Source organism: Pseudomyrmex gracilis, unplaced genomic scaffold, assembly GCF_002006095.1.
Source record: "Pseudomyrmex gracilis isolate BER0280 unplaced genomic scaffold, ASM200609v1 scaffold_198, whole genome shotgun sequence".
Taxonomy (NCBI): Eukaryota; Metazoa; Arthropoda; class Insecta; order Hymenoptera; family Formicidae; genus Pseudomyrmex; species Pseudomyrmex gracilis.
In genome coordinates this window covers 32910-59353 of record NW_018020782.1, presented here as the reverse complement: position 1 = coordinate 59353, position 26444 = coordinate 32910, and the positions used below count along the sequence as shown (strand labels likewise).

The 26444-nt window shown below is 37.2% G+C and overlaps 3 protein-coding genes and 2 non-coding genes across 10 annotated transcripts in view; 1 reads left to right on the top strand and 4 right to left on the bottom strand.

Moving 5' to 3' along the window:
• The window catches only part of LOC109858326 (sodium-independent sulfate anion transporter-like), a 9605-nt gene extending 7287 nt beyond the window's left edge, over positions 1-2318 (bottom strand). The window contains exon 1 of one of the 2 annotated variants that reach the window (XM_020435455.1): positions 2212-2318. In XM_020435455.1, coding sequence (XP_020291044.1) covers positions 2212-2260 — 49 coding nt within the window. In that variant the 5' untranslated portion in view covers positions 2261-2318. Of the gene's footprint in view, positions 1-273; positions 1744-2211 lie in introns of those variants that run through there. The other variant, XM_020435454.1, reaches the window with a different exon arrangement.
• LOC109858325 (sodium-independent sulfate anion transporter-like) overlaps positions 1-23362 on the top strand; it is a 31622-nt gene extending 8260 nt beyond the window's left edge. Inside the window, exons 1-11 of one of the 3 annotated variants that reach the window (XM_020435450.1) lie at positions 9796-10196; positions 16298-16640; positions 19749-19984; positions 20224-20425; positions 20609-20829; positions 20955-21300; positions 21534-21836; positions 21928-22073; positions 22320-22490; positions 22604-22757; positions 22884-23362. In XM_020435450.1, coding sequence (XP_020291039.1) covers positions 16448-16640; positions 19749-19984; positions 20224-20425; positions 20609-20829; positions 20955-21300; positions 21534-21836; positions 21928-22073; positions 22320-22490; positions 22604-22757; positions 22884-22924 — 2013 coding nt within the window. In that variant the 5' untranslated portion in view covers positions 9796-10196; positions 16298-16447 and the 3' untranslated portion in view covers positions 22925-23362. Of the gene's footprint in view, positions 1-9795; positions 10197-13972; positions 14154-16297; positions 16641-19748; positions 19985-20223; positions 20426-20608; positions 20830-20954; positions 21301-21533; positions 21837-21927; positions 22074-22319; positions 22491-22603; positions 22758-22883 lie in introns of those variants that run through there. The other 2 variants (XM_020435452.1, XM_020435451.1) reach the window with 2 other exon arrangements.
• On the bottom strand, positions 1531-1612 carry Trnas-aga. Its single transcript has one exon. It is a non-coding gene; the product is annotated as a tRNA-Ser (tRNA).
• Positions 4588-4669, bottom strand: Trnas-gcu. Its single transcript has one exon. It is a non-coding gene; the product is annotated as a tRNA-Ser (tRNA).
• Positions 23363-23749: 387 nt separating the features above from the next.
• LOC109858324 (galactokinase-like) overlaps positions 23750-26444 on the bottom strand; it is a 6812-nt gene continuing 4117 nt past the window's right edge. The window contains exons 1-6 of one of the 3 annotated variants that reach the window (XM_020435447.1): positions 26035-26384; positions 25346-25535; positions 25018-25160; positions 24533-24830; positions 24013-24334; positions 23750-23916 (exon numbers count right to left, since the gene is read on the bottom strand). In XM_020435447.1, the coding sequence (XP_020291036.1) occupies positions 23847-23916; positions 24013-24334; positions 24533-24830; positions 25018-25160; positions 25346-25535; positions 26035-26196 (1185 nt within the window). In that variant the 5' untranslated portion in view covers positions 26197-26384 and the 3' untranslated portion in view covers positions 23750-23846. Of the gene's footprint in view, positions 23917-24012; positions 24335-24532; positions 24831-25017; positions 25161-25345; positions 25536-25618; positions 25689-26034; positions 26385-26444 lie in introns of those variants that run through there. The other 2 variants (XM_020435449.1, XM_020435448.1) reach the window with 2 other exon arrangements.

Sequence of the window (26444 nt, the reverse complement as noted above, 5' to 3'; positions counted from 1 at the left end):
TACTAAGTAGTTCCAGCGTTGACCGCTCGATAGCGCCGCTTACCCGCGCTAGAAAAAATCAGTCCGGGAACTTTCCGGACAAACTGTGTATACATTGCGCGGTATCAAAAGCTGCGCGATATCACAAAATTGAAATACGCAAATAATATTGCACTCCAATCGTTTTAAATAAACATGTATAATATTTGTAATGTATTTTAAAATTTTATCTTTAATTGAATAAACGAATTCGCGCGCGATTTTCATTTCACTTGATTTAATTGTAATACTTACACAACGTCATGACGTTCGACGAACACCGTTCAGAGAAGGAAGTGTCTGTCTTCACCACAAAATAAAAGTGAGAATAATTATTCTCACCAACAATGACCTTACGCAACGCGCAAGTTGAATCGACGTGAAAACTGCAGTTTCTTTTTTTTTTTTTTTTTATTGACATAAAATGACAAAATCCGTAAATCCGCGTATTGTACAATCACGGAGCAGACATCCCATTCGATAGAGAGTTCATCGAGCACTGACACATTTGTTAATAATTCTTGATAATCCATCAGGACAATGAGCACGACGATTTTTCAAATGATTCGTCGATTAGCAGTGCGATAAAGTGTTTAATGTACGAAGACCTTCGAGATAAGATTATTGCAAATATAAATGGAAGAGACAGACAATTTGGCATTACCGTTTTATCCCGTTTAAAGCGTTTACTAACATTGCAATTCTCGTGATGATTCTCTTTTCTTTCGCGATTTTAACTTTGTCATGTGATAATAATCTCGGCAAACGTTCACGTGAGATATCTGGGTGAGATATCCGCGAGAAAACATCTCATCGTCGTCATCTCATCGTGGAAGTAACTTGATATAAACTTTGCTAATAATTTTATTTATTTATTTGGATTATATTGCAAAAACGTACGCAAGTGTGTTATCGTCAGAAAAAAACAATTTATGACAAGGCGAAGAAAAGAAAAACGTTGCTGTCAATCAAGATTAATTGGTTGTGTCAGATTAGATGTCGTCGCGTTGTCGTGCGGGAACACACAATAGAAGGGATATTTTGACTAATCACGCGTCGATGAACTGACATATTTGCAGAGCACACACACACAATTACTACTATGACAATAAAAGATAAGTAGATATTAAACCAATAGATACAAAACAAGAGACAATTAAAGATGTAAAACATACCGCCGTCTGCAAAACAATTTATAGAAATATAGAGATAGCAACCGCACTGACGTAACAAGTTATTACCAGAGTTTTCTTTTTTATTTCTGGTCTTCTTATCTGCTTATTACTCGAGCACACATGTACGGTACGGTACACAAAAGAAATATCATTTTTGCATTGTGTAAACTTTGCGATGTTATTTTTGGCAGAGATCAATTGCTTCCTCTCTTTGTTAAAAGAAACCAATTAGAAAACAAATATTCGAGTTTTTTTATTTCAAAGTTTTATTTATTCATTTTATTTATTTATTCTTTTTCTAACATTTTTATGTGAAAAAAAAAAATTGACCAATTCTCGCAGTCGGTAGGACTCGAACCTACGCTCCCAGAGGGAATCTGATTTCTAGTCAGACGCCTTAACCACTCGGCCACGACTGCCTCGATTCTAGATTCTTTTATCTGACGAGAATACAAGTTTCGAATAATTTCTATCAATTTTATGATATTCCACATGTGTACACATAATTAATTAAAATAGAATAAATTATATTAGAGAAAAAATCATAATAGATAAAAATTAATCTGAATAATACTTTGGAAATAAAACATACTAAGATCTCGTTTTAATTAAATTAAAAATATACTAAAATCTCTATTATATATATTATCATATATATTATATGTATAAATATACGACAAAAAAATAAAAATAGTCAAAACAAATACACAAAAGTAAAAAACAAAAAAAAGCAACAAAAACTGTGTGACACTATAATAAGAAATAAATCTCCACTAAACTATATATATATATATATATATATATATATTCCTTTGTGATGCGAGGAGATCGAATGATTATGTGCAGCTTGATGTTTGCTAGCATCACAATGCTCACGTAATGATGATGAGATATATAAGTCATGATAAGAAATGACGCGACGATTCGGTCGATCGAAATGACCGATGCCAAACGGTTAATGACGACGATGACGCGCGAACGGAATATATCTCCCAAGAAGAACAAAATTGGAACTTACTCGAGAGGAGTGGCGTCGTCTCGTCGAATCTTCCTGGTGGAAGCGACATTTCGCGCGATCAGACGCATCACTGAAAGAACATGCGTTTCAGTCGCGCTACGTCGGCGCTTCCGATATATGAGAAACGCGTTGCTTCCTGCAACTATAGACGACGAGGTCGATAAAACAGAGCGTGCAATCGTTCCGCCAGTGATAACGAAAGTATAGACTTCGTGTGTGTACAAAAAACCCACATATATGTATCCTTCCGCGGCCTCGCGAGCTTGCCACGCGTCGCCGTCGCGCGTTGTTCTGACACGTGCGTACACGTGCTGATACGTACCGTCTCTATCGTATAGCAATTTGTTTTCTATCGCGAGACACAATATCACTGTGTATAAATGTGTTTGTGAAGAAGGAATTCGATAATAAACTCTCTCAAAAGCCAGTGTGCCTCACATGTTAACGCTAATATTATAAGAGAACCGATGCTTTTTTTTTTTATTTATTTTTTTGTCTGTTTGGATTACGCGCGGGAATAAAAGGAAACACATATTTATGTAAAACGCTTTGTAAACGCGGACGGACAACGATTAACAAACTAATTGTATAATCTAATCTGCTATATTATGTGTGATAATATCTTTCCCGCTATTGTTTAGCGTATCTTCCTTAAAACCTTGAAACGATTAACGCGAAATTTTTGTTACCTTCGCGATTATCTTGTGTGGATTAATGACTACGGAGAGAGTTAATTAAATGACATATTAATCACGTAATAATTGAACGATATATTAATCGTGATAAGGATTACAAAAATTATTTTCAATTTTTATAATTTTTTATAATTGTGTATTAAAAAAAAATACTTTTTTCAACTTTGATAATCGAAATAAGAAGATCTGCTATTTCGAATATCACGGAATATTGAGTTTGTACTTTTGAATTCTCGGATTTTCTAAACTTTTTCGCGTTACATCTGTAAGCAAATAATCCAATTAAAACTGAATTATTAAGTCAAATTAGCAATTACAGTATGTACTGCTATTAAAGAAAGAAATGTGATTACATGAAAAACGAATTTAATAATTTATTATTAGATTTAAACATAATAAAGCTGTTTTTTTTTTTCGAGAAGTCACGCGATGACGCGACTGAGCTGAACAAATTGAGAGAAATATTATTTCAATTAATCTCAGTTCGCGTAACAGCATAGTTTTATATTGTGATCAGTTCTCTCTGACGACACACACACACACACACATATGTGTGCATATCAAAGCGGAAAGCAATCGGGAATTGTTATTTGAATATATACGTGTGACTAATAACAGTAATGAGTTCTTGTTTATCCTGCATTACAGACTATTCTAAATCAATCACTCCATTCGTCGTGTATACAGACGACTTGCTATGGCAAAAAGGCTTCCGCTGATTTTGCAACAAATCGCTCATGCGGATCGATCACAATGCATATTACGTAAGATATCGCTCGATCGTCTCTTCAATCAGCTTTTTCCAGGAATAGGTCGCGTCTCGCGAAGACCCACTTTACGAACATTTCTATTATCCGCTGCAAATTTATGATTTATTCATGGAAGTACGTGCTCATGTTGGTTGTGGTTACACACGGGTGGTTATTTGTACTAAAATTATAACATTAGTGTGGTAAATCAACATTAGCATAGTAAATCAACTCTAATTGACGAATCAACTCTAATTGGTGAATCTAATTAGTAAATCAATTCTATATAGGTAACAACCAAACCTGTCTAACAAAATGACAGATTTTGGAAATGCGAATGCTAATTGCAAAAAAGACTCTGAGTGTAGTTTTATTCTAATAAGGGAACACACAATTAAGTGTAAAATATTAATTAATTAAGTTAATTAATTAAAGAAATCAAAAATAACAAATAGAGACATTTTATCCGATATCCGTCAAATTGACTACAGTTTACGTTCAACTCTGGTTGTTCTAGTTACACAATTGTTTTTTATTTTTTACAAAAAAATAAAAAAATCGTTTCTATATTGTTGTCAACGAGTATAGAAAATCATAATTCTAGTGAATAATCTAAAAGAAAAAGTAGAATAGCAAATAAAAAAAGAACCACTCTTTTCATTCCACAAATTATTCACGTATTTCGTTATATTTTCTTTCTGATGCGTGTGTCGAGCTCTGCACAGTAACCTAACCTGCGGCAGCAATATTTCTGCGATTGTGGAAAATTCGAAAGAAACAATGAATCCGTAGTCGTTTTTGTGTATGTGTGTGTGTGTGCGCGAAGTCGTGGGATCGCTGCCAAATAGTCCCGTCTCTCTCTTTCTCTGTGCGCGGCCGTTTTCAATTAAACGTTATCGCGGGCTTTCAATCACGGAGCAACAAAAAGCGAACGACGAGGATGGGATTCGAACCCACGCGTGCAGAGCACATTGGATTAGCAGTCCAACGCCTTAACCACTCGGCCACCTCGTCCCACCCTTGACAGTGATCGCTTTTGCCGAGGCAAATATCGTGCTTTGGTGCACCTGCTTTTTTTTCATCGTGGGACAGACAGGGGTGTAATCGGAATCATGCACGCGCGCCGTAACTTTATAGGAGATTTGGAAAAAACTTATTGGAAATACAGATCAACATGATATCGCGTTAAAATATTCCTCTGCTATAAAAAAAAAAAAAAAAAAAAAAAAAAAAAAAAAAAAAAAAAAATTTGACTAAAAAAAAAAAAAAAAAAAAAAAAAAAAAAAAAAAAAAAAACAGATTTGACTGCAAAAGAACAGATAAAAGAAAATGATCGTTGTTTCGGAAACGATTTACAGATAAAATTAAATTAAAAAAATTGCGGAATACAGTAGAGAATATTTCTCGTGTAGCTCCACTTACGTATCTATTTTTGCGTTATCAACCACCACGCGAATTATTTCAATTTTGGTTGATTTGGTCTCACGGATTGTACGCCGCGCGTGCACGTGAAAACTTCATCGCCGACGACCTCGAACTTACGCAATCGTGCACATTGTGCGAGCGGTTGTAAAATTCGTCGAAATGCACTCGCGCGATCCGATTGTTTCGACCCAGTGATCAGAAATAATTGGCGCGATCAGATCAACTTCGACGAGAAATGTCTCAAATCAATTTTGAATTTCTAGTTACCAAATAGCTACCATGAAGATGTGACAGCATTATTGTTTGTGACACACATTTTTACTAACGTCTTTCCATCTATTTACTTATTGTAAGTTTTTATCATTCTTTTATTTATGTATTATTCACTATTGCGTGACAATTGTAATTTTATATTGTAGAATTTATATTGATAAAGACCCAAATCAAGGGTCGAAACGTTTATATAGACCACACATTCGTTAATAAATATTGTTCACCTTACACTTCAACACCAGTGTTTGCTTCAAACTGCCGTATCAACATTTCCTTATTTTGAATTTCTACCTGTTGCCCGTGACTGTTAATCGCCGGTTTCTTTGATTGTCGCCAAGTAAGAATTTCTAAGCTTTCCTCTATTCGACAGTACGTAATGACACAAATCAATCGATATTTTATTCGAATCTTCGTTAAATTATGAAAAAAATTAACAACATTTCTTGCGCTTCTGTTTCTCTTTCCGTAATTACACGTGCATATTTTATACGATAATTGACACAGCGATATATTACGTGTTAATTAAACATCTCGAGCTATCTGATTTTTATTAAGTGCACAAAAACAATTTGCGACGTGCAATTGTGCGAAATATAAAAACACACGCAAATGAAAAAATGTCATATCTACGAGCGCTCACGTGAGATATGTGCGTGTGATACACACACACGTTATTATTATCGGATGATCCGCGGAAAACGCGGATGTGCTGAAAAAACTGTGGGGTTACGTAATTTCATTAACGATTCAACATTCAGAAACAGAAGGAAGTGTTATATCAGGAATTTAAACGCGCGCGAACGGAAGAATGCGTCTTTTCGCGAGGAATGCGCCAGAGCAAAGTTGATCGAAGATTTGCGGCCACGTAATAGGTATGGCATCGCGCCATAATGTCTGACGAGAATCGCGACCAAGAAATGAAGAATTACGCCGATAGCGCGCGATTTACGCCGCTATATAGTTCTCAATTCTCTCCCTTCCCTTCGGTAACTAATTCAGACGTCGAAGCCATTGCGCGTGAAAAAGTTTTAGTCGTAACCATGGAGTCTTAAGCAATTCAACTAATCACAGATCGGTATTACCTCACATTAGTTAGAATGCGATTGGTTTGCTCACGACTAAAATTTTGTCACGTACAATGACCCTAACCGTGACGCCAAAGTAGTTCTTCATTGAGAGACGTGTATAATTTCAAATTCTCTCTTTAAACCTATGTTTTTTATCGTGAATTTTGTATCACCACATCCACAAAAATATTCACAGACTGATAAGATAATCGCTGACACATGATGTCATTGTTGCACGTATTATCAAATCTTCAAAAACGATTATAATAAAATAGATCGATTATCGCGAGATAAAATGCTCGATTGTATTATCTTGTGAATATATAGTTGAGAAGCGTTTCTCTTTATATTTATCTCGCGATAACCGTGGTAGATCACCGTGTCATCGAAAAAAACTCCAAGTGTTTTCGCGATATCGTAAAATGCTTCTGACGCGCGAAGGGTTTTACGATATTTTAAAAAAGAAATCTCGTGAAATTTTAAAGCGGAAATTATTATTCGCTCGAGCTTTTTTCTTCGACGAGATAATCGGTTGGCTCGTTCGATACAGAGTCGCGCGCCAAACAGCGCGCGATTAATTGTCATGCGATTCGTGTAACGCTATCGGATTCCGCAGGTGCATACACACACGTATATATATATATATATATATATATCTGCGATAACACTTTGCGTGTAACAGGACATTAGATTGTTCGAATTGTTTGTATGTACGTAGGTATGTACGTGCAATTGATGCGCGTCGCGTCTTCTCTCGTCTTCGAATAATTAGCGCGCGGGTCGCGCGCGATCGAAGGATCGTCATCACGAAGAGACAATCCCTCGCCTCTATGTTCCCGCCTTTGATTTGGGGAAACTCTCATCACATTCACTCCGACGTCTCGGAGCTGTTAGAAGATTAACGAACGGAAGAGATTAGATCGCGAAATGCGGCGTTAAGATCTGCTCTCGCAGTAATGAGATTCGTTTGAGCGTAGAATAGCGGTTTTGCCGGTGCTTCTTTATTGAAAATTGAACACTTACGTGCTTACGCAATCGCGAAAGAGTGACGTAATAACTCGAGTATTCGTTTACGATCCGCGGATACACGATTATTTCCTGTGCGATACTTTACGATACACTTTGCGAATTGCGTCGGACCGAGCGAATCCGAGTTCGCAATCGGAGGTGTTATCTGGTCTATTGGTTCAATATATTAAACGCCGACGAGCACCGCGCGCTCGATATGACAAATCACAATCGGCTTGATTATACGCGCGCATTATCACACAATTTAGATAAAGTATGTAAATTGTTTTACGTGTATCGTTTTGTCTTCAATATTTTTTGCATCACGAAAATTCTGTGATTTTATTTGTTCGACAATTTTTCCTGACAGAAATCATATTTGCGCACTGTGTGTTTCAATAATTAAAAATTGAAACCTGAGAACTTCTGGAATGTCAATGTATCATATGCGAAATATCATATCTTGAATTAAATATTTTTCGCGCAGATTCTTTCCCTCTCTAATGGGATTTTTGTATTAAAAATGTACAATAAAAATGGAAAGAAATAATTTTGCAGATATATTTAAAACACAAGCAATTCTTGAATTAAATATTTTTATGCAGATTCTCTCTCTCCCTGATGGGATTTTTATATTTAAAATTTGCAATAAAAATGAAGAGAAATAATTTTGTGGATTTATAATTTGAAACACAAGCTCCATAACAGTCGAGTGCGTCAATTTGTACGATATACGATACGTGTAATTACATTGATTAAAAATAACATTGATTCGCGTAAGTGAGTTAATTATTAAATTAGAGAGAGTGTGTGTGTGTGTGTGTTTTTTTTTTATATTGCACTAATTACATTCCGTTCGACACAACATATGTGCGAGCGTAAGTATACAGTGTGGGCGTGCATGAGCGATGATGTAAGAGAGAACGGAAGCACTCGCGAGATAGCGAGCTGGCAAGCAGACCGGCAGCAGGCAAAACTCGCAAAAGGAAGGCTTGTGCATTTCTTATCGCTAACGTTGCATGCTGAGCACCAAATTATGTAATGTCACCACAGGTAAACAGTGATTATTGCCACATTTTGCCGGGCAATTAACAAATTTTTGTACAAAACTCGCAGTTGTTCCGATTAAATTTGTGTTTTTTTAAAGAAATATTAAAAATATTTATTTAGTTTTTCAATACGATCTATGTGTGTGTGATAACGTGTCATTGCGCAAATTGTTCTTGCAAACAGATTTAACATCATTTGTGTGATTGCGCATTTATAAAAATGCAAATGTATGAACTCAACTGCGTTATTTTTTTTTTATTGCTCGCGTCGTTTCATCGATTATCGCATTTTCCATTCTGGTAAAACTGTATCGATCGACTGTCAGAATCGCCACACTTCATCGCATATACTGATTGCGCGCGCATAACGCGAGACGTTATGAATTCTCAGTATAATTATACCGCGCCGCGGTCTCTTCGTTTTATTTTCACCTATTTTCATTATTGCATCAATTAGAGAACATATTTTGAGATATTTTGAGAAATATCTTTTAGCGAACAATAAGCAAGATGTGTGCACATAACTTAATCGACTCTCAGATCTCTCATTTGGAAGAGTAAAAAAAAGTGGAAATAATATGTAATTAAATAAAATATATAATTAATAAAAACTAAATAAATAAAAGTAAAAGATTATATAAGTTTTTTTTATATTTATTTATTTGAGACGATAGATTTATTATGTTAGCGCCATAAAATAATTACATGAAATAATCATGATTTTACATTTGTATTTGTATTAATTTTTTTTTTTTATTACAAATATAATGTTTTTCTTTCTTTATTGTATATCGCGCAAACGTGCGTGTATCGCATATGATCGATTATATTATCGGTGAACGATAATATGCGCGCGAGCAAATGGAACGTCGCATAATCGGATTCCATCGTCACTCCACATGAATATTGACGCGGTTTATTATTCGAACCAAACGTTCTTATTTATATTAGACTTTGCACCGCGCGTAATCCAATCTGACAGACAGCGTGATGGCTTTTTTTTTTTTTGGTAGAAATACGCTGATGATAATCATATTTTTTTCAGGAAAATCCCCTTTGTACAACATTTTATTAGACGTCTCTTGTTAACAGCGCGGTGGATCCCCTATGCACGAACTTTTTCCTCACATGACTTCGCTCTCGTTCGGATTCGTGGAAATGTAAATTGATTTTTATACAATCTCGCATTACAAATTCCAGTGTAATGACTGTTTAACGAGAGATCATTACGCACGCATACATATACACACACAAAAGAGGAACAGTAGGATCTCACTCGTTAATTCTCATAGTAGTCAACTTCGACCAACGAGAGAGAGAGCACGTGGTGATCCGGCGCGTTGGCGGGGAACCCGCACGGTATCGTGTCGCAAAAGTAAAATTCGCGACTGTCAGATCAGCGCGGTACAGGTGAGCGAGCGAGCGAACTCTCGTAGCTTCCGCGCCGCCGCTGCGAGGTGACTTTGTGTCATAACGGCGCGCGAGACCGCCCTCGCTTATTTTTCCTGATTTCTCTCCGGATTGCGCTTTTTCGGCAATTGCGCGCGAGGGAAGCGAGAAAAGCAGTTCTCACGTACGAACAAGAACGGTAACGGTCGACGACGGTGAAGCGCACGTCGTGTTCTCGACGTATTTCCGACTCGAGTGAAACAAAACAGAGAAGACAAAATGTATAACCGGAGAGATTCGTAGTTTGTGACATTCTGACCGCAAACCAGGGTGAGTAATTGAATACAAATAAAGATGTAAAAAGTAATTTCGCGAAACGAAATTGAGACTTGCGACTGTAAAAAATGGTGTTTTTTTTTTTTTTAACTGGACCACGTATTAGATTCATTCACAAACTGGTTTCCGATTGAGACAATAACAATTTTTATCTTTTTTTTTAAGATAATTTAAATTTCAAAAAGTTCTAATTTCAAAAAGTTCTACATCCAATGATATTTAAATCAATACAAATTTAAAAATCTGTGTTAGGAATCACAGCTACGTCGAATTATCTTAGAAAAATAAAATAAAATTCTCTTGTTGCCCGAATCGGAAACTTGTTTGCGAGTCAGCCTAATATACATAATGTGAATTTTTTTATATGTGATTATCTCAAAACCGAGGTTGTTAAATAAAAGCGGCTATTTATAGCCATTTTGTGTTTTCTCGCGCGATCGACGCCACGCGAGAGATCGAGCGCAGTCGAGGGTATTCGAACGGTTCGTTTAACAACTTTTACGTGCGTACACATTAGAAGAGCGTGCGGTTCGTTGACTACCTATTATACGATGTGTAGTAAAAACGTGCAGTAAAATAGAAGATGCCAATCGACGCGCGCGCGCAACGGTCATACGATGACATACTTTGGCAACGCTTGCGAGAAAGAAATTCGTTCGCACGCGCGCGCGCGCATTTATATGCGCGCTGCACGTGATTATGTGCGCAACTTGTGCGCGGGAGAACAACTCTTGTCCGATCGACCGCTGAAATCGCGCCAGAGAAAGCATCATCCGCCTTTATGTGGGATTATAGGTCTTCTAATAAACTTTCGCACGCGCGGCGAACTGCTAAACGAGTGAAACGAGCGAATTCGCCGCGACATTTCACGCGTTCAAGAGAATCGAATCTCGAGCGCGCGCGCGCGTCTGTGAAACACTCGAGTGCAGATTCGAACAGGAATATTTTGCGAAAAAGCGACACACGGCGCTCTTGTGCGCAAATTCTCGAGTGTGCTCGCAAATTGAAAATTGTGTATACGTTGTAAACAAAGTAATTTATTATTTTTTTGGAATATCCTTCCGAAAGAAGGAACGTTGCTTCATATCGACTTAAAATGTAGCACATCGAGCCGTCGTTTATTTTTCGATCCTTTACCGCGCGCGCGGTTTTCTCCTTCGAAACGATAATATATTAAAATTGTCAAAGAACGTTCCTTCTCTTTGAGTTTCGTAAAATACGTCGGTACCGTATTAGTTCGGTTTCGAATCCACTTATATAAGGAAACCTTGACCAAAGCGATATTTTTTTCAGTTACGGTGTCTGACGATATCAAAGGTAAAAACCGCTGATAGACCTCCGATACACTTCCTCGTGCTGCAATCGCGTCTACGCGAAGTACGAATATGTGACATTAACCCGCCGCGATTGTATTTCTTTTGACACATCCGATCGAACAAATGTGTAAATAATCGTCCGAACGATTTACGAGGAATATCACTTTATCTCGAAAAATATTGGGACGTAGTTACGTAATATCGTAAAATAACACACAAACGCGTTTCTAAAAATATTCTAAATTTCACGGATCATCTTTGACATCATTTTTTCTGCCGTTTTCAGGAAACAAATACAAAAGTTCTATTGACATTTGCGTCATGTTGCGAATTTGACAGCTACATCTTTGCTAAATGACACACACACACACACACACACACACATGTGAAATAATTGCTTAAAACCTCGAAATTACGTTCGTCTGCTTGTCGTACAAAAGCGTTCAAGGATTTTCCAGGTAAACTATTCATTTTCTCGACTAACGCGAAACCGTGATTCATTGACAATCCAGTTAAAAAACATAGACAGCTATTCGCCGCAATCGTTCCGTCGTTGCAAAATGTTTGGCCGATGATGAATTGCCGCTAAGTAAGATCAATCTGACGACAAAAACGTCTCTTTTTTTTCTCCGGAAGGATGAGACCAGCGTTAAGAAATTCACTCGCATGATGTGTTACATAATAATTCTCTCAAAGTCTCGCGGAAAAATTTATACATATCGTGACACGACACTTCTTTGACAATTAAATTGAAATAATATCAAAGAGGTAAAAAAAAAAAAAAAAAAAAAACAAGAACGTAATCAGTAATTAAATAAGACGGTTTTAATCTTTGGTAAAATATTGATTCAAAATCATTGATTCTTTCGATTAAATATATTTTGCGGTTCAATGCGAGATAACATACTTGTGTGTATAAAAACGATTATGTTATCGTGATATAACATGCACACGGAAATCTTTTAATGAGTACGAGTAGCGCTTGTATTCTGTTAAATACTGAGAATATAAGTGTTTTGTTTATAATTTTTTTCAAGTACGTGTGATCGATAAGCACACGTTCCGCTGACGTCACAGACTTTTGTAAAATTGTAGAAGAAACTCGATAGTCACGAAATTTTTCTGAATTAAAGATACTCTGAAAGAGTGACTAAAACGTTTCAGAGATTGTAATTACATTTTTCTATAATTTCAGAAGATCATAAAATATTTAAAATACATAAAATACACATAAGTCATAAAGAGAGAGAGAGAGAGAGGCAGAACTACAAAAAAAAAAAAAAAAAAAAAAAAAAAAAAAAAAAAATCGATGAATTCAAACTAGATATTTCGAAACAAAGAAATTATTTATTTTGTTTTTCTATCTTCAGCTGGAAAAAACTTCAAATATTATTTAGAGACAGAGTCTCAGACTGAGACATCAGTCAGAACAATGCAAACTCTAGCTAATTTGAGTTAAACACGACACGTTTGATCATTTGTGTTTATTTGTAATGACCATGCAAAATATATAAATAACCACTCACGGACGTTTCTTCCGTAACTGTGGGTGAAACAAAAAACTATATTACGCATGCAGAGATGTGATATAATTGTTATCGTAAAATATACCACGACATTGTGTATCTCCGAGATAAACTTCACTACCGGATCTCCAACGCGCTAGCTCTGAAATATGTTGCGACAAAATTTACAACGAATACTTTTCAATATTTTTTTTTTTAACGAATCAATTCCAATGCTAAGGTTTTTTTTTAAGCGAGTTTTTTTGTCGTCTGTAACGTTTCACGCAACACATTCATCACGCGCTTACGTCGCCGCGAACTATCAGAAGACAATCGATTTTTTTTCAAAACGACGCAAATAAAAATATAACACGCAATATAATGAGAACGACGATTCCATTCGACACAGAGAAGGCGCGGCTAATCGGAATATTGTTTTTTTTTTCAGCGCGAAATTAATTACGTAAACATCTCGTGTACGCGCTTGAGACAATGTGTCGTTGTTCTTTTGCATGTTTCTTTCCTCGGACGGACATCGCGATGTTATTCGCGACGTGATGATCCCGAATTCCGCGAAACAAACCCGTACACACACACACACATATCGTTTTTCGTTTGCGGAACTACTATCGGACGATATCAAATTACACGTGTATAATTCGCATGATTTCCCAACTCGCTCATCTTTTCACGTTAACTTGTTGTTGCGTTCAAACAGCTTCCCGTATCGCCGCGCTTCCGCTTCGTAACGAGCTCGATTTTCAAACACGAAACGCGAAGCAGCTTCGGTTTAACGTGTTGCGTATCGCGCGAAAGTTTTATTATTGTCGAAACTCGTCGTAGTTGCACGACTACTATAAAAAAAAAAAATGATTGAAAGTAACATTTCAGGATTAACTCAAAATTGTGTGTGTGTGCGTTTCTGACAAATTGCAATTTTAAACGTGACAATTTCAGCGTGATGCGCGCGTCGCGCGAGATAGACGAGATCATCTGTCGATTGTTAATCCCGTTTATTATGACTCAAATTTGTGTGTTTCAGAGGTTATTCGCACGCCACATATAATTCCGTGCGCATTTCACAATTATTTGAGAGATTTAAATGCGGACATATTGCAGCGCAGAAAACAGTTAATTAATTAATTATAAAACATTTATTAATTACCGAATGTTCGTACGTCGATTATTTCGCTCGATAACTAAATTGACAAGTAACAAAAAAAAATACACATTTTATCGAAATATGCGCAGTGTATTTTTGTTTTTTCAAGCATCGTCGCATACTTTTTACAGAATTATATTGTTTCTCCTCTTGAGAGTTCTCTCCGCTTCAATTTGAATTTCAACACACGTGTGCTTTTTTTTATAATTTTCTACAAATTTTAACAGCTGTAAATATTTATTAGCGTGTAAATATTTATTTACGTGTAAATATTTACAAATGTGAAAGTTAACGTGCAATTATATTTGGCGTAACTAATTTTCAATTTTGCGTCGATTAACGCGATCGAGCGTTTGTGTGCAATATCCTTTTTTTTTTTTTTTGCTCAACTCGCGTGTGTACACGCACGTACTTTCCGTTAGAGTGAAATTCATTCGCTCTTTTACGAGTTTTCGCAAATCCAATTGCAAAATTCCGTCAATTACATATCGGCGTATTTGTTTGTCGTTGCCGTGCTTTTTTTTTTTCGTCCATCTGGAAAACCTCGAGAGCATGAACGCAATTGTGTGAGCGCGATCACACCCCGTCCAAGTATTTTTATCTCGCGTGGAAAAGAGAACGCGAGAAAAGATTTTTCTCGAATCGTTTTCTATTTCCCTTCTCGCGTTCGCGCGATTGAATATTTCAGCAAGAAATAATCCGACACGTGATTTTGCAATTGCACTTTGTTTAAAAGAAAAACAATACACGTCTCTTTGCAAAACTCTTAGAAATCTTAATTTTTAGAATATCGCGTTGCATTGTAATCGCCCGGACAAGAGAAAGTTATTTATGTCGAAACTCAACAAATGTGCACGTTCGTAACTAATTAAAAGTTGCAATTTGTATATAAGAAAATCAACGTCGCAACGTCCTTTCGTCGCGTCGAGAATTTCGCGTTTTGCGAAACAATTCCAACTAATAGACGGAGAGTTGGCTACATAACTTTTTATGTGACTCGATACAGTCCTAATTTTTACTAGAAAATGGTCACTTACTATCGATAAAAATAAAACTCGCTTGTCAGAAGTCGCTCTGAAAGACAAAAATGAAAATAGACGGAAAATTGTGAAAATTCTTAAGGAAATAATTGTAATTGGGTACAGTCACAAAAATGTGTACAAACACAGTAAATTATGTTAGAAAACAAAAAACAAATCGTTAGAAGTGTAGGTAAAAGAGAAGTCACCGTCAGAGTTGCGTTAAAGTTGCGGAAAATTCGGAAAAATTATGTCATAAGTATACAGTTCAGACAATTTGTTTACTTGTTTTGTATACATTAAACAAGCTACCTGCAAATTGTCAGAAGCGTAGATGGAAGAGAAGTATTCAAAAATCAATAAAAAGTGTCGGATGTATATAAACCGCTCGATTAGTGTTATCGCTTAAAATCTTTCAAAGTAACTTCTGACGATTCACGTATATATTAATACAAGTATTTACGATAAATATACAAAACGTCAGAAATATACTAAAAGCCATTTATTGGTAATTAAGCATAATGTAAGCGATAACACTAATCAAGCGGTTTATATACATTCCACACACTTTATTGATTTTTGAATACTTCTCTTCTATCTACGCTTCTGACACAATTTGTTTCTTGCTTTATCTACACTTCTAACGATTTGTTTTTTATTTTCTAACATAATTTATCATGTTTGTACAAATTTTCGTGACTGTACCCAATTACAATTGTTTTCTTAAAAATTTTCATAATTTTCCGCTTATTTTCATTTTTGTCTTTCAGAGCGACTTATGACAAGCGAGTTTTATTTGTATCGATAGTAATTGAACATTTTCTAAGTAAAAATTAGGACTTAGGTACAGAGTCGCATAAAAAGTTACGTAGCCAGCTCTTAGACTATAAGGATTACAAGACACTCGCGGTTGAGGGAGGCGGTACCTGATGTAGATACGCGCGTGTGAGATTTATAACGATACAATAACGAAACAACCTATAATTGCGCATAGATTATCAGTGAACGGCAGATCTGGAGGATAAGCGCGACAAATGAAATGAAAAGAAAAAAATATACAAATCAGTTCACTCCGTTTTCTCTCCCGCTTCAGGGTCACCGTGCAGCAAAGCGAGCAATCGGCAGGATGGAGTCCACCTGAGAGGAGGAGTCCACCAGCTTCACATCGGCGTCGCTTATCGATATCGAAAGACAACACGGTCCGAATTCGCGTCTCGATCGTCATCACGTCTCGGACATCATCATGTCCAGGTACAACGTGAACGAGGAGCACGACATGGAAAACCAAGGTCGAGAGGTCACGCTAACAGGCTTCAGCAGCAACGTGCTCGACGAGGTTCTTCGCAGCAACAACAACGAGCCGAACGCCCCGAACGGTAATCCCAGCCACGGCGCTCATGCCATTACCAAAGACGCGAAGATCGTCAGTCTCGAAGGTGAATTGTTTTTCTCAAATTGTGAATTTTGATACGTACGTAGAGCTGAGAACAATCGTTGAACAACTTAGTTTTATCGCACTATCCGTTTTGGACATTTGGTATTTCAGGAAACGTTTAGTTCATTGATATTTTTAATTTCTTCGATATTTAAACAATTAAGTTAACAGGAAGAAGAGCTACGCAGATTAATATTTCGCGTTTATTTCACACACATTTAGAAGAAAAGCGCATCTTAATCATTTCCGTGATTTAAAATAGAAATCTCATCATTTGACGGATTTGGATGTTCATATCGTGTTTTTAATCAGAAAACCGGATTTGAAACGGGATACGTATCTCAAACATTTTAGAACATTATCGAGACATAAAACCGAACATTTTTTACGATAACACAAATGCTGAATTCAAGACAAAATAAATTCTTTCTTTCTCTGCCAAACACATATTGTGTTGATTTATGACATCGCTTGTTGAAGTATCGGTTATTGCTGTCACTCAAGGTACGGCGCGGTGATGTGTTTGCGTATTTCTTCATACGACACACAAACGATACGTCAACCAAACAGGGAAATTACGCGAGGTAGTACGCGAGACTTCATCGCATTGGCGACTCACATTTTGCTGTTCGCACGCGAAAGTAGATGAGAAAATAATCGACGTGTGTGTGTGTGCGATTCAACGTGTGTTGTTGGAACACACAACAACACGTCATGGGAGTGAGGACGGTGGCGGAAACGTCGGCAAAAATTGACAAAAATGATCGCGCACCGTATACCGACCTTCACTTTCACGGTTGAACGGTCGTTTTTAGCGTTGTTCACAATTGAAAAAATTGTTTCAAGGCATGTCAGCTCTGTCGAGTTGTATATTCGCGTTGCGCATGTGTCTTTACACACGCATCACGTAAAGAACGAGAAGATAATATTTTGCACAAAGCAATGTGTCTATTTTCTGACCTCCCAAAAAAATAATTTGAGATTGAAACGGCCAGTTAGAGCTTGATGAAACGAGATCTTAGCGTGAGTATTTTATTAACAAATTATAAAATTTTTCGCCTTAATTCGGAATCAATATCAAGTGTCTGTCATAGTCAAGTCAACTAATTTGACAGATTCAACGTCGCTCGAATTAAAGACCGAAACGTCGGAAATGTTATAGTTTATCGTAATAAAATATTCAAACACACACACACACACACTTGAGAAATCCTACATCCACGCTCTTATCGGCTTTAATCTGCGGTAATTTATCTTCAATATAGACAAGTAATTTTGCGCGTTGAAATGTGTAATTTCGTACGGGACAAATTGTCGAGAAATTGTTACTAAGAGTTGACCGAGAGTGATTAAGTATTTTCAAGAATAGTATTCTCAAGATATTGATAAATGTATACACAAATCGATCGAATCGCGAGAAATACAATTTTGAAATACTCACGTCACACAATCGATTTGCAATAACGAAACCACACTGCGTGTGAGAGGCGCGCAAGAAAATAAATTGCATTGTGCACGTAAGAATCTGTTGAAAAAAAAAAAAAAAAAAAAAAAAAAAAAAATAGCCGTATGTGTCATTCGCCTGTTCGTTCGCGCTTTTGTATACATGCTACGTTGATTAATGCGCAAATCACGATAACCGGTTTGCAAAAAGTTCACTGTAATGTTTTTAATTGCGGAATGTCGATCTAGACGAAGAGCAATAATCGACGCTGTTACGTCAGCTTTTGTTTTCGCGCCAAGTAAATTTTGATTGTGATACAAAAAATCACGCCTAACGTCCCCCATCATCATTCGAGTCACACGTATTGATGAATTATCTGTTCTACATGTTGTCTGATATGTAAATAATTTGATTAACATTCGTCTCTTTCTCTCTCTCTCTCTCTCTTTTGCGCGCGAGCAGATACCTCGACTTTGTGCGTCGAACGTTATTCAAATCGCGGGAACCTCATCTATTATGTATTCGCGATCAATTGAATCGTTCGCTATTAATTAGAGTTTATTGTTGTTAAGTAAAATCAATAATACTTTTATCGTACTCTCTTACCGGGACTGACACCAAAGGATGACGAAAGATAAGAGACGCGCCGATTGTAATTACATCTCTCTGACGTATAATCGCAAATTGTACAAGAATCACATGACTGCAAAAAATTAACTTCTTCCGGAAATACGAGATTCACACACGAAATTGACGCTTCTCAGATATGTTTAATGATAACGCAAAAATAAACATCAGCCTTGTGAGCTCTCCGCAGAATAATAACGATCTCGAAGATGCGGCGCGAATTGAGACATTTGGATTTGTTGTCGTATCTTGATTAAAGTCGCTAATTAAAAAAAAACTACGTTTTAACGTCTCTAAGAAAAATATGTCCGACTTCCGTCTCAGTGTAAATAATAATGAGAAGAGAGAGAGAAATGTAAATATAAAAATTTCCAAATACAATAGATGTGGAATGTTTTTTTATATATTCGTTATTTTTATCACATGAAAAATTATCATATTTTTTACGTTTTATATTTACATTGTAAATGTTTCTGTCAGAGAGATATTGTCAATATATCTTATACTTTATATCTTTTCCACTAAATTACCAGTCGAGTGGAATAATTTGTTCTGGCGTCTTTGTGCGCTCAATCGTTTCTCTTCTTTTTCTATCAAATCCAAGAATACAAATGAGTGCGCGAAGCGGCTGATGAATGCAAAAAAAAAACAAAATTATGTCACTATCAGAGCCGCATCGTTAGCACGCGTGAACATAACGCAACGCGAAGTGGAAGTTTCTTGTAACGAAATCACTTCCTTGTGACACACAAGATATATTTTAATTTGTAGCTACGCTTTTTCACCTACACACAAATGTCACTTTTTTATGTGCAAAATTACACGTTGCGTACGTACTTCAGATGTTCGCACGATTTTCGAGAAAAAATTGTGTAAAATTGTTGTAATAAAAAAATTTTTAATAAATATCCCGACATTTTTGGTTTTCGAGTTATTGTTGTTACAGAATACACGATTCTATATCTATATATATTATTGCTGCAGAACACGGTATTTGTGTAATTAAAGTTTAGTATTTTTGCGATATACGTTTTTCAGTGCCGCAAAATTCTGACAAGAGCGTTCGGTGGACCTCTGGGAGAAAATGGCTTCGTCGACGAGTCCGGAGGTCCTGCACAAGAAAGCTGTTGTTCAAAAGGATACCGATCCTCACGTGGTTACCGAATTATCGAAGAGACTACATAGTGAGCGATCTGGTGGCCGGTATCACCGTCGGTCTCACCGTCATACCGCAAGCCATAGCGTACGCTAACGTCGCGGGACTACCGTTGCAGGTAAACTCGAGTGTTCGGCAAATTAAACTTGTTCAGTCTTTGGAACACACTGGGCTTATAGCAAATTTATATTAAAAAAAAAAAAAAAAAGGGGAACTCACCTTGTTGTAGCAGTTGTTTTGGATAGTGTGTTCGTGCGAGTTGAAGTACGAGACCTGATTAGAGCATTTTTCGACAAAAATTTTCCTCAACTGTACATTTTGCAAACTGAAACCAACGTATATCGCTTTTGACCGCAGTACGGGCTCTATTCGTCTTTTATGGCCTGTTTCGTGTACACGATCTTGGGTTCTTGGAAGGATGTGCCTGTCGGACCGACCGCAATCGCCGCGATCCTGACGAGAGAGACTTTGCAAAAGGCACATCTGGGACCCGATTTTGCTGTATTGTTGTGCTTCATCTCCGGTTGTGTTTCTTTACTAATGGGCATTCTGCAATTAGGTAACGTATCATAAAAAACACACAAGGATTACATGACGTGATTTTCCTTACCTTCGTAAATGTATTTTTTTTTTGTCTCGCACTTTTCCACGTAACACGCACGTTATTTCACGTTTAAATTGTTTCTTTTTCTTTCTGCGACAGCTTTAATTTAATTTATTTTTCGCCTAACGCGACAATTAGGATTCTTGCTGGATTTTATATCGGGGCCGGTGTCCGTGGGTTTCACGTCGGCGGCTTCGATCATCATCGCCACTAGTCAGGTGAAGGACATTCTCGGGATCAAAGTAACCGGCACCAAATTCGTTCAGGTCTGGCAAAATATCTTCGAGCACATCAGAGAGACCAGATGTTGGGACACTATTCTGGGAATCGTCTGTATAATCATTCTGTTGCTTCTTCGAGTAAGTGCGCCATTATTGAAATAATCGCAACAGGTTGCGGGAAAGCAACTCCGGGGTTCTTGCTCCGGCGTTGCTCGCAATTTAACAATGGAAACTCGAGAACCGCGCATTGTTCGTGTTCACAGAAGGTGAAAGACTGGCTGATAGTACCAAAGAATACCAAAGTACCGTCGCAATTACAACAGGTTATTGCAAAGCTAGTCTGGCTGATCTCCACAGCAAGAAACATCATCATAGTGATCGTTTGTGCGGTAATGTGCTGGCTCCTCGAGGAACATCTCGGAGAGTCGCCTGTCATTCTGACGGGTCACGTGAAGCAGGGACTGCCGGAAGTTCGTTTGCCGCCTTTCGAATCCCACGTTGGAAACGACACTTACACTTTCATCGACATGATCTCCGCTCTCGGTACCGGCTGTTTGGTCGTTCCCATGCTGAGTCTACTGGAAACTATTTCTATCGCCAAAGTATTCTGTAAGAAAATTCTAAAAAAAAACAAAATTATCAATGTATTCGAATTTTTCTATTAAATAATAACTAAACATAAAATTCTTGAAATAAAATTACTTATAAATATTACAGTTAATTTGTTTGGACTAACACTAAAAAAATAATATATTAATATCTAAAATAATGCTTTTCTTACGTTTCATACATAACGTATATACGACCTGTTTCGGGTAATTAAATTTATATTATCTCTGCAGCTGATGGCAAGTCGATAGACGCGACTCAAGAGATGTTGGCACTGGGTGCATGCAACGTGGTTTCGTCGTTCGTGTCGTCAATGCCTGTGAGCGGCGGTCTCAGCAGAGGTGCGGTGAACCACTCGTCCGGGGTTAAGACGACACTCGGCGGCATCTATACCGGACTGCTGGTGCTTATATCGTTACAGTTCCTGACACCCTATCTATATTACATTCCAAAAGCTGCTCTGGCGGCCGTCATCATCGCCGCGGTCGTCTTTACGGTGGAGTTTCAAGTGGTGAAGCCCATGTGGCGAAGCAAAAGTACTTTTTCCTCTATGTAAATGTAGACGAAATCGTCATACAATAAAGCGGCTGGGGAAATAGAAAGTTCATATCGCAATGCTATTTTCAGAAATCGATCTCATACCGGCCGTGACCACGTTTCTGTGCTGCCTGTTTATACGACTCGAACTGGGCATAGTAATCGGCATCGGTATAAATCTCTTGTTCCTACTTTACGCCTCGGCCAGACCGACGTTGCGAGTTCACAAAGCTACAGTAAGTTTACAACCTTGTGTGAAATAAAAAACATATTTTGCAATTATCATCGTTTATTTCTATTTGGTTTCTTAAAATTTCTCATTTGTTTTTTTTATATTTTAATTTCTGTAATGAGATTTTTCTCATATATAATTTTTCTTATTCGCGCGTCCTCAATTAAACAACAATCGAGAAGTTTTCTTCGTAACACAATCATAATCTACAAAACGTACAATATATCGTGTTTCTTGTTTGTTTTTACAGAGCATTAGTGGCTATGAATATCTTGTCATCACTCCGGATCGAAGCCTGGTGTTTCCGAGCGTCGAATATGTCCGAGCTGTTATTAGCAAGCAAGGATTACGAGAGGGAATCAACGTCCCTGTTGTGATAGATTCCACGCATATTCAAGCAGCTGATTTCACAGCGGCAAAAGTAATTTTATCGACAAAAATTCATTCAAAAGATAATAAAAAGTTGCTCGCTTGTGCGATATAATCGCGCAGACATATCGTTTATTGTAACTGCAATTCTCTCTCTTTTTTTAGGGCATCAAAACTTTAATAGAGGATTTTGCGAAGAGGGGTCAGCCATTGATTTTCCACAATTTAAAGCCGAGCGTGATCGAAATATTTAAAGGCGTAAAACCCTCGGGACTCACATGCAGTTCCAGCGAGATCGAACTCAACGACTGCCTTAAAGGTAAATTTAATTTTTATAGTGGCTCTGGTCTATGTTGCATAAAAATAAATTTTTATTTACGTATTATATATATATGTATTTTTGTTTACGTATTATATATATAGGTATTATATTTTTATATTGCAGAATATACAAATAGCTCAACCGAAACTCTCAATCGATATTGAAGAAAATATGGAAAACGCGCAGTATATTTTTCGAACGTCAGTGTTATAACGGGAACATTTTGCTACCGCTATAGACTGTGCAGCGCAAAAAAGTGTCACTTTCAAATTTATTTAATTAAATTAAGAGGTTGTACATATGTATTTTAGCACATTTCAGTATAAAATTAGTCTGTATGATATTTTTGTACTTACGAAAGGCAGGAGTTTCAATTATTATTTACATTTCGACGCAACATTCATCCAACACATTCAGATACAAACAGATCTATAGAATAATCTGGCGCTACAACCGAACAAAGTTGTACATCAAAGTAGCCTCGTTATTCAAGAAAATTAGATAGCTACAAAGTTGTAAAATGATCTTTTTATATCATTTATACAATAACTTCTCTCTCTCTCTCTCTCTCGACTTTTCTTTGAGCTTGGATATTATTTTTTAAACACATTAGTACAAAATTATGTTGAAAGAAAAAACGGCACGAGATATTAGTTTTTAAGATTCGTTAAAATTTAAAAAATTTTTATTATCTCAATTTTTATTCTCTCAATACTGAGGCATTGTATGAAAAACTTTTATTCTGTATTTACGACCTTTTTTTTAAAAAAAACAAAATTATCTCGTTTTTTCTCCTTCCCCTCCCGCTAATTATATGCGTACGCTATTGACTTATTTAACTCATGTTGTTCTGTGTCAAAACTCTGAAGCAGACTCTTTCTGACGACATTGTAAGCCGATTGTAAATAATCTCATTGTAAATATATCAGAATTTCGCTCTTCTAAAAATGAAATATGCTTTCGACAAACGCGAACACACGTGACACACGTTTAAAATATATCAGTCATATTTCAAGACAAATCTGTTGTGATATACAATATTGCAAAATATGTACATGTGTGTATTGAAAATCAACAAAAATATTATTAATTAACGCTGATTTCACGAGCACCTCCGATTGGCGTTGCTATGTAGAATGCGGGTGTACCGGAGTACCTACGTGAAGCAAAAATATATATGTTTTTTACCGCTTACAAATGATATACGAGCTTAATATAAAAAGAAAAAAGAAAAAACGAAAAAGATATTCACTTCGCTTTTATTTGTTGAATCGCCCTCTCAATCGCGTCCTTTCTCAACAAAGTGACGGTGCAACCACCGAAGCCCGCACCTGTCAAGCGACTTCCCAACACACCATCCACCTCTCTAGCGGCTGAGACAAGCGAATCGAGCTCTGCGGAGGAGACCTCGTAGTCGTCGCGCAGTGAATCGTGACTCTCGTTCATCAATTGGCCGAACTGTTGAAAATCACCTTTCTCGAGCGCCACCGCGGCGTTCAGGGTTCGTTGAATTTCCGTAATCACGTGGCGAGCTCTTCTCACAACGTGAACGGCCGCGTTCTGTGATTCAAGTACTGAGACAAAAAAAACAAACACCGTTATGCACAAAACAATTAACTCGCGTTGCACATAAAAACCAATTAAACAACAAAACCTGTAATTAGATATTAAAATTAATATTAGATATTAGATTAATATTAGATATTGATTTTACAGACGTGTAAGAAAGATTATATTAGAAGAAAATTGAAACATCGCAAGAGAAACAATACCTTGAATGTCATTTATATTCGCATCCCTCAAGCTTTTTTTGTCCAATATTTTCGCAGCTTCGTAACAACAATCTCTGCGCTCGCGATAAGCGCTCGAGCTCAACTTGTGCGGCGCGTTCGAATTCGTTATGAGGAAAACGTAGTCGTCTATGTAAAGCATGGGTATTTGCTTTGTGGTGAGATCACGACAGTCAAGCAAGAGAGCACAGCCCTCCTTGCCCATAGTCGAGATGAACTGGTCCATTATACCGCAAGGCACTCCGGCGAAGTCGTGCTCCGCTTTTTGACACGCTAAAGCCTGTGACATTTACAAACCACGTTTTTGTTAACAACATAAGCTCGCGATTTTCAGAAAAAAAAAACAGCAATACATTCAATATAAAAACGCCGATAAAAATATTAAATTATATTCGATAGATATTTAAAATAATAAAAAAAAACAAAAACAAAAAACAAAGACTGCGATTGCCAGAAAAAAAATCTACCTTCTGTTCTGGTTTCTCTGGTTTTTCTCCGCTTAGCGCCTCCAAGAAGGTGTAAGTCGCTACTTCTAATGCCGCCGAGCTGCTGAGACCAGCACCCGCCGGGACAGTCGATACGACAACCGCGTTGAATGCAGGAACATCGCCTAAAATACATTTACATATTGATTTACTGGTCACTGGTGGATTTATAAATTCCGTCTTGAAACAATGACTACTCTAAGACTTTATTTGTCTAATGTCGCAGAGTTGATTAACGTCACAAATTGTTAAAAATCACAAATTGTTCTCGCTTTTTGACAATAATTAATTAAAATCACGAATAACTTACAAACAAAATTAGCGACGCATCCTTTTATGTAATTCGCCCACTTTGGTTCTCCCGGTTTTATGCTGTCCCGCCGGCCTGCTTCGAATTCAAATTCGTTCGTGGTGCCGATCGCGTCGCTCAGAGAAACGATCTTGCTCTTTTTACCGTTGTGAGATTTTTTTCCGACTATCACCGTCACCATCGGTAGTGCCTGATAATAAATTCACAACATTTTAAACGTCAATTAAATTCTTTTTATAACATAAATATTTCAAAATAATAAATTATTCGCACAATTAAATAATCGGGATAAAGTTAAACTCTCTGCAATCGCTAAAGAAAAACTGCAATAACAACTTGCGTAATTACAAACAATCGACGTGTAATAAATACGAATATTAGTTGGGGCTCGTGTTTCATTGATCCACGACCTCGCATCGGCAGCGCTTGAGTCGTGTCAAAGAGCGCGCTAAACTTGCGTTTATCGAGCGAGTCTTGCAATTTGCATTCTTCGCGCATTATGTAAGCGCAATAAAAACGCAATGCGATCCTAACATCTTCAGAGATCAAATGAAAGAACAAGCTGAACAAGCTTTTCTCTTCCACAGAAAGTAATTCGTAATTACATGCGAAATACACAAATAGTTGCGCGCAAAAAGTTTATGAGAAAATTGAATTTTTCAAAAAGCTGGGGAGAATTTTATTATTACCATCGGCAACACAAAACCCTCGTTGTAGTCGGTGTGCTCGCCGATGAGATTCACGCGTCCCGGCGCGTACACGCAGACGACGGCCTGCTCGCCGAATTTCTCGGCGTAAGTGCTCAACGCCTTCGTCTTGACGCTATTAATGTCCGGCACCGGCGTGGCCATGCTGACGGATTTTTTTTTACTCCGCTCGAGTAAACACACTTGGAAACGCGCGACGACGCACGACACCGGATGTGGAGATTAAGCGACAAAGTAGATAACCGCCGCCACGATCGAGAGTCACGAAGATACTAATGCTAATACAAATGCTCCGTGGCGCGCGATTAAGACAAAAAAAAAAAAAAAAAAAAAAAAAACCACAAATATTCCTTTTTTTTATATAACTTCATTTGTATTAATCACTAGGTTAA